Genomic DNA, 15,611 nt, shown 5'->3' on the forward strand with positions numbered 1-15,611 from the left:
ATTACATACATTTTAGCAATAACATTCAGCTTTTTTTAGTGACAGGCAAAGCAAGAAAAGAATTTTATAGTACCAGAGCACTGGATTAAAAGTTTGCACAGCTAAAATTTGCAAGTGTCGAAAATTAGACAGTGAAACCTAGTTAATTGAGTAGAAACTTATGGACGTATTGCAGCTGCTAAATATTATGATTTATCATTATGAATTTATTGTTATTTATTATTATTATTAATTATTTATTATTAAATATTATGAATTTTCTTATTTATTATTAAATATTATGAATTTATTATCACAATTATAATATTATTTATGATAATAAAGAACAGTTGAAAAAAGATACAGTGAAATCCCTTTACAATGAACTTAAAGGGACCACAGATTTTGTTTGTTGTTACAGGAATTTTGTTGCAATAGAATACAAGTAATGCAATGAAATTCAAATTCGGACTCAAAATTTATTTTGTTGAAACGAGATTTCACTGTATTTTCATTCAGTATGTGGATTAATCAAATGATAACTTACACACTTTTAGTGTTTAATTTTTTGTTATTTTTTGTATTGTCATAATCTATGGATACGGAGTATCACCAACTTTAACATATTTTCTCAAATCTGGGTGGTTATATCAAGGATTAAGTCTTCAGACTAAAAATGGAATCCATCAGAAATATTTGTTTCACGTATTTTATGAGCTCTCTAGACAAGACACCATTTTTAAAGTTTACATCTCATTCAGAATTTGTGGAATTCAAATCCTGAATGACAAAAGCGCAAGAGTTAGGATGAAAGAAAGCAGCAATTACCTCTGTCTAATGACGCCTTGTTCAGCACTATTGCATCTTCAATATCGTACCCACTATAGCTCATCACGGCCACCGTCGCATTTTGTCCGGCAGGAAGGCATTCAAAATTTATGAGATCTAAAGTCTAAAATTATCTCAAAATTTATTGGATGCCAGAAAAAATATGAATATATACACACACAACAGTAAAATAAAAAATTGACTTACTTGAAATAGATAAAAATTTACTAGGAAAAATGCAAGCATTCTTGATCATTTCAAGTAGGGTGGGGCATAGCAAAGAGAGCTTGGCAGTTTACTCCCTTTTCCGACATTAAGAGCATAATATTAAATTAGCTTAATTCAATGCATATTTTGCGACTTTGCAAGTAGGCAGTATGCAGTTTGCAGATAACATTTCAGAAATTAAAGTAAATTATTTAAATTAAAAAAAAAAAAAACTAATGTCTCAAGCAGTACATTATTTTCCAGCACAGACAGTAAGCATAAATCATATTAGTATCATGAAATACACCGCCAGTTCAGTCAATTACAGCTGAGGATTCAGTTGTGCTAATAAGCACAAAACTGCAGTCCTCGGCTGGAATTGACTGAGCTGGCAGTGTATTTCATGTATTTCTGCCTTAGATCTGGCTATAGGGCAATATCTTACTGAATATATCAGTGTCAGTCTAATACTAAACTTACTCGAGTTTTCACCATAGGTCTTTGCGGATACACTAAGTTGTACATTAAGGTATCCATGCGATTTTTCTGGTTATATCCAATGGTTCCTAAAATTTCAAAATCGAAACATTAGTAAAGCTTGCAGTTAAGTCTTTTTTTTAATTTGAAGCTATGGATTGGAATTGAGCTTACCCATGGCTTGTTTGCCCATAGCACATTGGTAAGTGTTCCTAGGGGACTGATTGTGATGAGGGTAAGGCACAAGACCAGCACACACACCGAGCAAGGTAAACGGCTCAATTTCAAGGTGGGTGGTTTCACTGTTGAAGCAGAGAACAAGGTTAAACAAAGCAAACTGAATCATATATAAAACATTTTTATTTAAAGATACTACAGGGTTGCCACTTAATTTTGGAAAAATAAATTCCCCCTGTATGAAAATGAAATATTACAAATGAGTGAACACTGATATTTGAAAAAGAACATTAATATCTTGATAATTTCACCACAGGTTAAAAAAAAAAAAAAAGAAACACACATTTCTAAATAAATAAGGGAAAATAAATAGGAATTCATAATAACTGAAATAATAGCAGGGTGATTAAATACATTCAACTTTTTATTTAAAAAAAAAAAAAAAACCTTCTCTTAACCATTACCATTCATTACATGAACCTAAAAGTATATAAGTGATCCAGAACAATGATTATTGACGACTAATTTCATACACGCTAAATTATCACTAAATTCAAGATTCTATTTTTATGATAAATATTTTAATATTTACTTTAAAAAAAAACTTTTAAGTATAATTACCATTTTTTATTTTATTTTGTTTCTCAACTTCATTAATATTATCATTATAATTATTACTATTTATTTATTTTTTGGTAGTTTATATATTTGGGAATTGATTTTTGCAAATTCAATTTAAGAAGAAAAAAATGCCCTGTATTTTCCAGGTTTTTGAGGAAATTTTTTGAAACTCCCTGGATTTTCCCTGTTTTTTTTTATTTTTGTTGATTTTTGAATTCCCTGTGTTTTTCCCGTTTCTTCAGGTTTCCCTGTGGCCTGGCAACCCTGTAGTAAGTCATGCATGATTTTTCATGAAGAAAAAGAATGTTCACTTTTTTCTCTCGATGTTTTAAACACAGATGGGTCACACAATAATTATAAACAACAATGAAAAAGGCATGGCCCATTTCAAAGTGGCAGAACATCAGTGTCACTTCACACTTAAACCTGCCTCTTAGCGGTTATGAAGATTAAGGTATAGGCTGTTCAACATCAGTCACAGATGTTGCACTGACAGTCACATGACCACATATTTTGAAAAACTCAATAATGACTAACCTGTCAGAGTTTGAAAAAAGTCACGCTTTTTAGAATGTGATGCACTGGCTGCTTGGTGAAGCAATTACCTATTTTGGGCATGTAAATAATATTGAGTCAGGGTACACAATCGCATGCACGACATGCAATAATGTCTCATTTGCAAAGTACAACAGTGAAGAACTCAGAAAACTTTGTTAAAAGAGAGTTGAAACAAGAAATCTTTGTCCTGGATAAGGTCAGACATAGATTGTCATCTGCAGACAAGCAAAATTTTACACACATGCAAAATTTTAAGGGGAGGGGGGTCAGATATTTCCCCCATAGAAACTGATTTCAGTACAGATTAGAGTTATTAAAATTTGACATTTTTAATTACTTATTCATTAATTGCCAGAGAAAAAATGTTTTTACATTTTTGCAAGGAAGTTCAAAGTCAAGAGGGGGGAGGGGGGTTGAGCCCCCACTTGCCCCCCCCCCCCCATATGGGCGCCCTTGTCTGCAGAATCCCATTTCAACAAGAATTGCCCAAAGGAAATGTCATGGTTAGAAAATTTATAAAAGAGTGGCATTTCGTAAACCAGTGGTGAGTCTGTCGTGCTTTTCAGCAACGCCATAAAAAGCAAAAAAAAAAAAAAAAATCAGGTTCTGGACACTTCAGCAGTGGCAACAAATCATCTGGTCTGATGAACCAATCTTTACCATATTTCATACAACTAGAAGGGTTTAGGTGTAGATAAAACCTACGGAAGCATTTTCTCCCAACTTGCCTCTTGCCAATTGTGAAGCATGGAAGTGGTTCCTCATGACAGGGGTTTTCAAAGTGGATGTTGTGGCACACTGGTGTGCCTCAAGGAAAGTTGAGGTGTGCCAGGAAGTATCCTTGATGTCAATATGTATTAAAACTAGCGGCACCCGCACGGATTTGCCCGTAGTAGAAAATTAAAAGGTCTTTTGGTTCGCCTGTATATTTACAAATAATGTATGATGAATTTCTCACCAATTTGGCTTGCTCATGTTATGGTTCCACATTATGATAACTTGGTAATTTACTCATCCATCTTATGATAATTTTGCTCCGGAAAATGTTCTTAAAATTGAAATAGAAAAAGTAACAAAATCGAATATTCGAAAAATCGCATCGAGGTGCACACCCCCATGCTACAAACTAACTTTATGCCAAATTTTATGAAAATCAGCCGAACGGTCTAGGCACTATGCGCGTCACAGAGACCAAGACAGAGACTTTCAGCTTTATTATTAGTAAAGATATAGTCTGGGGTGAAGTGAGAAAATTCTAATTCATCAAAGGGTGCAGCGAATCAAAAAAGTTTGGGAACCCCTGCCTTATGACATTGGGGTGATATCTCGCCGTCCATTCTATGCAGTGATAATTTTTCATCAAACCTTTGAGGTATACATTCAAAAGACTATTTCTTTGCATAGCTGAAAATTTTCAACAATTTATGTCTAACGGTGTTTAATTTATGGTTTTTTTATGAGCCAATTCACTTAGATAGACTGGAAGAAAAATACTACCATAAGCATAAGCTACCTCAGAATTACATCTCAGCTAAATGATTGGACTCTAGTAAAGGAGAAATGTTCATGAGAAAAGAAAATACATTAGTGTTAGAAATGGGAATTAAACAGGGTTGGCAAAAACCCGGGTTTTTTTTAAAAAAGCCCATGGATCCAGGGTTTTTTGGGTTTTTTTAAATAAAACCCAAAAAACCCCAACTAAAGCTGGGTTTTTTTAAAAGAAATGTGGGTTTTTTTCTTTTTTGTCTCTTTTTAGGGAAAATGTGGGCATACTTGTAGCATATTGTAGCGTAAGTATATGGACAAAGCGCAAAAATTGTCTTAGGGTAAAAAAACTGGAAAACTAGTTAAAATTCAGCGTTTTCTGAAGAAAAGTATAAAAGACGACAAAACCCAAGAATGGTGAAGTTTCAGATTTTTTAGTTTTCATGATTACCAACAGTTAATGCAAAGTTACTTCTCGAGTGAGAAAATCTATTGTTCATTTTCAATTGCTACTACTTTTTTTTTTTTTTGCATTTTACTTTCCTGTATTTTATTTTGTTATGAAAAACTACTGTAGAACCTCAAGTAGTTTTTACTCCCTTTTTACTGAATTCCAGCTAAATTCCAGCTAATCAAGATATTTCTTTCAATTTTATGTTGCCAGTTTTTCTATTTATGAGTACAAACTAAGAAATATTAAACTTTTTCGTAAGATAATGAAAATACTGTACATCCTCTTCTGTTTTCTGCCCGACCTTTTGAAAAACCTGTTAATTTCTAAAAAATATACCTTGTGTTTATTCGAGATTTGCGAAGTGTTTGTTTGCAGGAAATAATTCACATGAAAGCCTTTTAGCTAGAGTGGTATCCTCTGTACAATCTGCAAATATTGGGAAAATCAGACGTGACAGGACTTAGTCAAAATAATTTGAGTCCATTTATTTATCAGTTAAAGAAAAAAGTTAAATATATTTATTTAAGATCTTTGAAACATTTTTTTAATGCTGTTAAGAGTTGAGAAATACTATTTCAAAAAATTCATTTTTTATGTCCAATGTCTGTGGTGAAGAAGAAATGAAAAAGAAGTTGAAATTGTGAAAGTATTTAAATTAATTTTTTAAAAAACTTCCCAAAAAATTTAAAAAAAAACCAAAAGTGGGCTAAATAATGGGTTTTTTTAAATGGGTTTTTTCAAAAAAACCCATTGGGTCCGACCCAATTGGGTCCAATCCGGCCAACCCTGGAATTTAACCTAGGAGCCATTTTTGACCATTTAAACTGGCATGAGGGGGAAAAAAACGGTTTAATAGGCATCAAACTCAACACCTAAGAATGATAATGTGAGAGTGAAAATGCAATTTTCACAATATGTGCCTAACAACTTTTTATTACTTCCTTTTACAAAAAAGGAAGTATTGTATTCGCAAAAAATTTTTCCCTCAAAAATCAACCTTAATTTCCATTTTACTCACTCCCGAATGAATGATGAATTTTTTTTTCGATTCGACCACACGTGGATAAGTGCCTAAGAACGTATAGACATGCGATCATCCATAATGACGATTCCCGAGTTAATAACAAATTATCTCTTGACGTCTGTATGTACGTATGTATGTGCATATGTATGTCGCATAACTCAAGAACGGTAAGTCCTAGAAAATTGAAATTTGGTACATAGACTCCTAGTGGGGCCTTAGTTGTGCACCTTCTCTTTTGGTTGCATTCGAATGTTTCTAAAGGGGTCTTTTGTCGCTTTTTCGGGGGGCAACCATTGTTAATTTCGATGAGTTCATTGAGTTTTGTCGCCAACTTGGCGACAAATTTGGTGATTTTTAAAAAAAAAAATCTGTTTCAATTTGGTCACTGTTGGTCATATTTAGAGAGTAAACTATTGAATCACATTAAAATTGCCAATAATGGGAAAATGACATTAAATTGGAGTAAAAGGAAGTCATGTGATGCACACATCAGCTTGTGTTTAATACTGAAAGACATCTTCAAATATTTAGCAAAAAAATGCGAGAGGTTTTTTTTTGATAAGTTCAAGGCACCTGTGTGTGTGTGTGTGGTTAGGAGACATCATCTTATACATATAAAATCTGAGTATCTATCTATCTATGTCCAAGCTTCTTCTCCCGAACGACAGTGAACTGACCATCGAACCAGGTATCGATGGATTCGTCATCTTCCCGTCTTCATGTTTGGCTATTTAACATAATCCTCCGATAATAATTAGCGGAGATATCAATTAAAAACTATTAATTATGAAGCTTGGATTTCGACATAAAATCTCTATTTTTCGAAGGCTTTCCTCCATTCAAATTATTATTCAGTGCTTCAACTCAACTTTCCGGATGAATGCTTTTATTAAAATGTATATCGGGTGAAGAAAATCATTGAGATGAAAGATCTGTTGCCATTTTTTTTCTCGAATATGAACAGGTAAAATTCTTGTTTTTATTTTGAGGCTTTTCCTGTAATCAGGGGATTTAAAATGTTTACTTTTGGGGGTTTTCCGCAATCTGCTGCAAAATTTCAGTGACTTTTTTTTTTTTGGTTCAAGCCTGAGTGTTGAACTCGCGTCACTTGATATAACTTTCATTTTTTAGGTAGCCCGTGCAATGCCGGGCACGCAGCTAGTAACTCTATAAAAGTAGTAAAGGACATTACCTATCTATGTCTTTTTCGTACACAGCTATATTGCTGTCATTTTCCTCATTCACATCCAGGTATTCTACCAGACCGTCTTTCAAGAAATCACCAAAGAATCTGACTCTTTGATTCAGTTCATCAATATGCTTGTCAGTCACCCTCGGTTTTCCATTACTCACAATTATGTAAGGCCTAGATAAGATATAACAAACACCCAAAATACTTTTTAAAGCATACTGAGGGGAAAAATATCATTAAAAAGCATTGGTTAATGTATATGATACATTTACTACATTCAGAATGATCTAATGATTGTCATCTCTGAACAATGGGAAGGTAAAGTGCAGTATCTGCAAATTTTTCACTTTCAATTTTTGGGCATTTTTGTCATCTATTGTACTTTAGCTTAATTGCATAAGCTTGCTTATTTAGTTTCGGCTAAAAATAAAGCAAAGGATAAAAAGTCAAATACCAACAGTTCCCTACTATTAGTTTCGAATCCAAAACGAGTTTCTTCAAAGATCTCATAAACTCATTTCTGCAAATTCTGTGCTTTACTTTCCCATGGCACGATTGCGGCGATTCAGGAGGGTAAGGGTGGGGGGACCCCCCCCCCCCCATTTTTTATGGTTTTTTTTGTCAGTTTAGAAACCAAAACTAGAAATTATTTTAAAAAAAAGCAGAAATGTCAAAATTTTCAGAACATGATTATTTGCTTTACTTTGTACAGTAGAAGACCGTTATAACGCTGACCTATATAACGCTGACCTATATAACGCAATTCTCTATAAAATGCACAAGTTTTCAGAAGTAAGCAATATGTTTTGAAGTTTAAAAAATCCCTCTGTTTTGCTTTTCAAAAATAAAAATTGTTAGGCAAATTAAGTTTTGAAAGTTTTTCATCTTTCTATCTTATTTCAAAGCTTTTAAATTGAAAATTAGTACTCATAGTAAACAGAAAATACCAGATGGCTCTTGAAAATGCAGCTGCTATGCAAACCATGAAGCTAGCAGAAGTGCAGGATTTTGATTGTGAAACATATTTATTTGTGAATAACTAACTGTAATATCGGTGCTTTAATACTCAGTGCAGATAAAATGCATTCTGAAGTGCTTATATATAGATATATTCTGAATATTAGTTTCAAAATTTGTGAAATGATCTATATAATGCAAAAACCTGTATAACGCAAAAACTCTGGTCCCAAGGTGTGCGTTATAACGGTCTTCTACTGTATATCTGTTTATGAAACATTATTTAGCAAGAGCAGTAACTTTTAGTTTCTTATTCCTTGTTTAGATATTAGTAAATAATGGTTTTACTTTAACAAGCCATACTTGTTCAGTAAAATTATTGCCAAGTGTTTGTGTCACCTGAAAACAATTTGGGGCAAATAATGTAAGTCTAATATGCCTATGTGTTTCTTTGGGGAAAGTTATTGTGTACAATATTCATCAAAATCTTAAGAAAAACGTGAGTAAGTTGTTAGATTTATATCAATTTCTACTTATCTGCTTCAAAAATTTTAAAAACCAGCCCCAGCAAAACTTTGCTCTCCCCCTCCCCCACCTTAAATTTTTTTTTTTTTTTGCTGCCCCCCTCCCTCTTTTTCAGTTCTAATCGCCGCCTCTGCATGGCGGAATACCAGAATTACATATTAACAGTTGAAAACATTTACATTTTACGCCTAATGAGTATCCTTTTCTGTAATCGCTCAATCATTGCGATTAGTTGAAAGAAAAACTCAAAGAAATACACCTCAAAGCCAGACTAAGGTAAGTCACACTATCACTATTTCGCAGGAGAGCGTAAAAATGTTTGTCAGGTGCATACAAAGGTTTGGACTTGTGCCCTTATAACGCTGGTAAATAGCTATGAAGGGATTTCTTTACAGACTTCTGTTGTTATGATTCAATATTGAATAAGATTCTGCATACAATGCAGTAATAACCTGAAAATAGCTGTTTTTGGACTTACCTTAGTCTGGCTCTGATGTACAGATATACAGACAGACCCCGATGTAACGAATTAATTGAGACTGAAACTTTTATACGTTAAATCGGGGTTATTCGTAAAATCAAGGTGCGATTTTTTTTTTTAAATTGCAGTTACTTTATCAAAAGCCCCAATAAGCAACTGCACAAAAATATCCATAATTAGAAACTTTTTATTCTGCACCAGTTAATTTGAAATTTTATTGTGCTGAGTAAAGGATTTTAACAATTTCCTTGGTACTTGACTCAAAATAGTTCTCTTTCTAATTTATGGAGAGAAGAAAATACTGCATCATTTACAGCCTGCTGCATGAGATCAGTGGCGTAGCTACAGTGTTTGCCGCCCGGGGCGGTTCCTCAATTTGCCGCCCTTTGGTTGGGAAATAGCTAATACATTAAACTGTCAAAAGTATTTAAACTAAAACTAGAAATGTAATTGAAGAAAAAAATACGACTTAATTATTCTCTATATTTTTCAAAACCAAAAAAAAGTTAAGGGGGATAAGGGCCCACACTTGGAGAAAATTGCTAAATTTAAGTCAAAATTTGCAATTTTAGTCAAGTTATTAGAAAGAGCGCTTTGGGTTTGCTGCCGATTTTTTTCAGAATTAGTCTCATTTAGTGTTTCTTTGTTGACGTTAGGGGATCAGTGGGCAACGAAAGGAAATTTTACGAAATTTTAAAATGCAGCTTAGGCTACTTAGGAGAAGTCAAGGAAATCGGGAATGGTCGGATACTCAATGCGGCATGCGTATTCTAGCGCAGTTGTAGGCATTAGGGGTGAGAGGGGGTGCTGAGGTTTCTTACCGAAATGTTTTTAAAATTGAAATTAATTTTTGGGTATCTTTGGTGGCTTGGTTGAATCGGAAGGTTCGGGTTCTTTCTTTGGAAATTTTTCGGCACCGAAGTCTCGAAAACGCAATTCTAGGCTGTCTTTGGTGACGTCGTTGAGGAGTTCCCTAATGGCATAACAAATTATGTGAAGCCAGGCCGTTCTCTCCTGAAAAATTTTCGTAGTTGACGTCCGACTTTGGGCTTTGTTTTATAATGTTAGGAGGAGGAGAGGACAGAGGGAGGCTTCCCGCTCAAAATCATTTTTAAAGCTGAAGTTCATTTTAGACTTTCTGTCAGAAGGAAGGGTTAGCGAGCTCTCCTGCTCACGCAAATTTCTAAGAAAGAAAATTATGGGCTACCTTTGGGGAAGTTAGGAAAAGGGTGAAGAGTTCTTCCCTAGGAAATTTTTCAAAATTGAAGTTTTCAAAATGCAGTTTTAATTTTTGGAGGCGTTACGTGAGAGGGGAAAGGAGATTAAGATATCTCGCTCGGAAAATTTCCAAAATTAAAGTCATAAAAACGTATTTTAGGTTATATTTGATCACGTTAGGGGATCAAAGACACTCAGGGTTCAAATGCTGTTTTCACACATTGATATTGAAGTATCGAAGCTTTAAAAACGTAATTTTAGGCTAGATGTTGAGACTTTAGAAGTGAGAGTGGGAGTTTTCTCCAGGAAAGTTTTCAGAATTAAAGGCCTAAATATATACTTTTTGGCTGTGTTTGCTACGTTAGAGGAAATGGCAGGGGGATGGACTCTGTCCAGAAATTTTTCAACATTGAGGTCTAAAAACGTATTTCTAAACTATCTTTGGAGATAAAAGGACAAGGGTATATTAAAGGGTATATTAAGAGATATTAAAGCGCTCTACCGACTAAAAACATTTTTGAACTATTAGACTGGGGAGTGGGAGAAGTTTCTAACCGGAATTATTTGAAACTGAATTCTTTAAAACACATTTTGGACTATGTTTGTATAAGTAGAGGGTCCAAACCATACGTTAAAAAATGAAATTCGCTTACCTTCCATATCCAAAATTGTCGGATAGATTATCTACTCTCAAAATCGAGAAAACGGAAATCCCTTGTACTTCATTTGAAGAAGAGATTTCTTGTAAAGAGTGAGAAATTAAAGCAAACTCTAAAACATATAAAGTGTGATGAGCAATAAATTGTTTAGTGTAACATTTTACACCTCCCTCTCTTTTTCTTATTCTTGTCATCATTTTTCTGAAGTAAAAAAAAAAGTTTTTGTTTTACGAGTAGGCTTTCAAGAAACTCTCCTAAAGTCCTGTTTTCTTATAACAAAAATTGGAAAAGTTCATTGGATTCGTCTTCCTGAAGTTAACCTCTACAACAGTAAAAGTAACAGATTTTTTTAAAAATACTATGCACTTTTCATAATGCACTCAAAGAGACAAAATAACTTATCTGGGTTAGAATGGAATATTTAAGTATTCCTTTAGTTTTCAATTCTTCCAATGAAATGACACCACAAACGAAGAAAAGTATGGCTCAAGTCAGGTAGAGAATTTCTTATTATAATCAAGCTCTCATTCATAAATTTGAGTGTTTAAACACGCATATTTTTCTGGGAAAGTTTGGTTTGAAATGACTTGAGCAGCACTTTTCTTCGTTTGTGGTGTCACTTTCTTGGAATTATTGAAAACTACAGGAATACTTATGCCCCAGAAAAGTTATTTTGTCCTTTTGAGTGCTTTAAGATTCTTTTTACCTGCAGTAACAGATTAAAATCATAATTTCCTTATCTGGAAAATACATTTATGTTTTCCATATCAAAAGGGTCAATTTGCCGCCCCTAGAAAAGTGCTGCCCGAAGCGGACCGCCCCCTCCACCCCCCCCCCCTTAGCTACGCCACTGCATGAGATATATCTTTACAGTTTTCATTCCATGTAAAGCATTAGAAAAAGTAACAGTTTTAATCAGTTTCATTATCGCTTTCTGCAACAGAATTGCTATTCTTTGGTTGCCCCCTTGCCCGTCAAACATTGCTGATTCCAAGATAAGTATTTTTCTGCTTTGGACAAGATGGATAATATCATTTGGAAAACGATATCTCCTAACTCAAATTAACAAAAAAAATTTTCGGCTGTTAAAATAATTCCTTAATGTGGGGTTTATTATTCGGTAAGTAGGGTTTTTTGCCATCATTTTAGCCGGGTGAAAAAGAAAAATTCACTAAATTGCGAAATTCGTTAAATAGAGGTTCGTTAAATCAAGGTCTGACTGTAAGTTTTATGATTTAAGTTGCACAAAATTGGATATTTTATACTGTTTTATTACATTATTCATATACATGTTTGCTCTTTGATTTAGGAACCATGAGAAAAGGAATAAAACATGCTTCAAGGGCTAATGACTAGTAGTTTAAGAACATTTATACAGGCCCTAGAATATTTTTATTAAAAAAATTTTAAAGCATGTTTTTTTTTTTGCATACATCATCATGCATAATTTTTCAAACATGGGACAGTTTCTAATTAAAATAAAAATAGAGTTTGAAAAAAATATATATACATTGAATTACTTAAACCTTCTGCAGTATAGTGTAAAGTGCCTACATTGGCATTGTACTTTTAAAAGGGCACAACATTACATAAAATAAATTTGATAAAGAAACGGGTTCGTATTTTAAATTAATTGATCTGGAAAACAAAAGAATATTTAACCTGCAAAGTCTGCCTCCATCAGTCGCGATGTAAATGCATCTTTGTGTATGATTTGGAAAGATTGATATGAACGGATGAATTTTCCCTTTTCTACGCAGTAGCCGAAAACTATGGACCAGTTTCTTGTAGCCTCTGCGGATTCCTAACAAGGTACCTGGAGGGAAACAAACGTAATTATATGTGTACTTCATTATGGCACAACTTTATCAAGTCTTGAAATACAAAACAAGTTACAAAAGCTGAATTTTAGAAAAATGATGTTGAGGCAAAAGTGGCGGAATATGTTCTAATTAGTGATTTCACCACACTTTAAATGCAATGAATTCAGCTGTCAGGAATTTTCTGAATGAACTTGAAATTTCCCAATTTGCAATTGTGAAAATGATTACAAGAGCTCATTTAACACCATCTAACCACATAAGTGTTGCAGCCCAAATAAAACCAGAGGCTTGAGCTTTGATATTGATCATATCAATTGTTCTCTTTTCAAATGATCTACTGCTTGCTATCTTGTTACAAAAAAAAAAAAAACTCATGCTCTATGTCATGCAGTATCAAAGTGCAAATCAATACATTGTCAACACATACATTCAAATATCTTTTATAAAAGAGCTAACACTATTTTAGTACCCAACATGTACATAAATGGAATTTCAGCTAATACATAGTTTAATGTACTATAATATCCAGGACTGCGGAGTCAAAGGAAAAATGACAGACTCTGGCTCTGGGAATTATAGAGCATTCAACTCTGACTCCTTTACCCTAAAATTTGTCCAACTCCGACTCCACTAGTATTGGCAGTGTTGCGGACTTTGGAGGAAAAGGACAGACTCTGACTCTTGAAATTTTAAACTCTCAACTCTGACTCCTTTATCCCAAAATCAGTTCGACTCCAACTCCACAGCCCTGGGTACATCCCTAGTCACACATATCCCAGATTATTGGAACTTGTCAGAACTAGTATTTAAAAATTAGCTTGTTGTCACTACATTTTAGGAAACGCATTAAAAGTATGAAATTTAGATGATGGGGGGGGGGACGCCAGATTTAAAGCACAGTACCGTATTATATTAAATCAGTTACTATATAACATAAATATGTGTGGCCAAAAAAATTTTTCAATAATAATCAATAGAATAATTGGATAACTAACTTTCTTACCATTCACAAATACCAAGTAAGTATTAGGATCTGAAAACTCATGACCAGAAAGCAAATAAACATCTTCAACTCCTAAATTGTATGCTAATGCAGCGACCGGTTCCTCTTCCAAATCTGTAGTAACGTGAGTCATCAAAGCCAAATTTTTAACCAAACCACAACCCTGCAAAAACATTTTTTCAAGTCTTGAAATGAAACTCAAACAAAAAATGAAAATTAATAATAATTCTTGATCTCTTTTACGATTGTAAAATGAAACACTCACATCCAACAGTAAAATAGATGATATTTTAGACAGAAAATTCTGCTCTTTCTCTTCATGGGACAAAATTGCTTTCAGTCTTGACACACAATACAACCCCGATTAAACGATTGTCAAGGGACTGAAAAAGTTATCGCTAAATCATGGATATCGTTAAATCAAGCATAGATATTCAATGCAGACAAATCCGGAGCAGTGAAATGCATCATCAAGGACGCCTATATAGGGGGGCAAGGGGGGCTCAAGCCCCCCTAGAAATGAGAACTTCCTTGCTTTTAGTGCTTTTTTCTTTGCAAAAATGTATAAAAATTTCTTTTCCAGCCATTAATGAATAAGTTATTAAAAATGTCAAATTTTAACAACTCTAATCTGTACTGAAATCGGTTTCCATGGGGAAAATATTCGGCTAAACCATGGGGAAATTTTCTGAGCCCCCCCCCCCTTAAAATTTTGCATATTGGCACCCTTGTGCATCATTAAATTGAGGAAATCGTTAAATTGGGATTCGTTAAATCAAAGTTTTACTGTACTTCACAGTATTTTGCTTTTCTGTGATTCTATAAGTACTTATAATTAATGAAATAGCTAGCCCTGAATCACCCTTATTTCATTGTGGTTTTAGTAAATCATTAAACTAATTGCTTTTCCTTTGGAAAATTCAATTTTTTAAAGAAAATCCTCATAGCCATTGTTTTCCTCATGCATTTGATTTCATAAATTAGAATTCGTAATAACAGATAAAAATACTCGCATTCACTCCAGTTAAACATGGGCTCATCACAAAAACAAACTTTCTGCAACTCCTCCCTTTCCCGCTTTGTTTCAAATCATAAATTAAACACTATTTACTAAAAAATCTGATTTCTCATTTCTTTTAACTGCAGGTAAATCGTGTCTCATATTGTTTAAAATCAGTTCAAATTGACACATTTTATTGAAAAAAAAGGTTTATTTAAAATGGCTCTAAACTGAAACAAATCATTTTCCAAGTTATTCATTGGTCAATTTTAAAAGTTATCTGTTTCAACATTTAGAGAATAGAACTGTGATTACATATTTATCAGTAGATGCCCCATTACTACAGATTTTTGAACAATACAAAGCAAAAATGTCTCACCTCTCCTTCAGGAGTATCACTGGGGCATAGCATCCCCCACTGTGAACCTTGCAAGGATCTAGGTCCAGAGACCTTACGTGACTTTTCAAACTGACTGTTAACCCTGGTCATCATACCCAAGGCAGAGATGTAAGAGAGGCGGGACAGGACTTGCGTAACCCCAATTCTTTCCATTCTGAAACGCTTCACAGTCCAGTTGCCCTGAGGATGAAAGATAAAGAATTTTTGAATGAAGCAGCTTTCACAGCAACAATTCTTGAAATCACCATACCCCTCCCCCCCCCCATTCAAACGTACTACGGCTCATCTAAAAAAAGCATTAAGAAATCGTTTTAATTCCATGCTAATCGACAAATTTCATGAAATTCAAATATAGCAGACCCTTGTTTTACGTGTTTATTTTATGCGGTTTTAAATTATACGCGGTTTAAGATTTGACACCTTTATTTTATTTTACATGGATGAGTTTCGGTTTTACGTGGATGCAGCAATGCAAACAGATAAAAAATTTTCCCTTTTTCAAAACCCAAACTCCTAAAGATTGCAGATTACATGTAGTAAACT

General features: G+C 33.8%; 1 protein-coding gene across 1 annotated transcript in view; it reads right to left on the reverse strand.

Annotated features, from left to right (window-relative positions):
- The window catches only part of LOC129226294 (DNA-directed RNA polymerase III subunit RPC2-like), a 43,622-nt gene that overhangs the window by 6,181 nt on the left and 21,830 nt on the right, over positions 1–15,611 (reverse strand). Inside the window, exons 12-18 of the mRNA XM_054860898.1 lie at positions 15,048–15,248; positions 13,669–13,831; positions 12,505–12,658; positions 7,003–7,176; positions 1,666–1,793; positions 1,495–1,580; positions 808–931 (exon numbers count right to left, since the gene is read on the reverse strand). Coding sequence (XP_054716873.1) covers positions 808–931; positions 1,495–1,580; positions 1,666–1,793; positions 7,003–7,176; positions 12,505–12,658; positions 13,669–13,831; positions 15,048–15,248 — 1,030 coding nt within the window. The remainder of the gene's footprint in view (positions 1–807; positions 932–1,494; positions 1,581–1,665; positions 1,794–7,002; positions 7,177–12,504; positions 12,659–13,668; positions 13,832–15,047; positions 15,249–15,611) is intronic.

Source organism: Uloborus diversus, chromosome 7 (genome assembly GCF_026930045.1).
Source record: "Uloborus diversus isolate 005 chromosome 7, Udiv.v.3.1, whole genome shotgun sequence".
NCBI lineage: Eukaryota > Metazoa > Arthropoda > Arachnida > Araneae > Uloboridae > Uloborus > Uloborus diversus.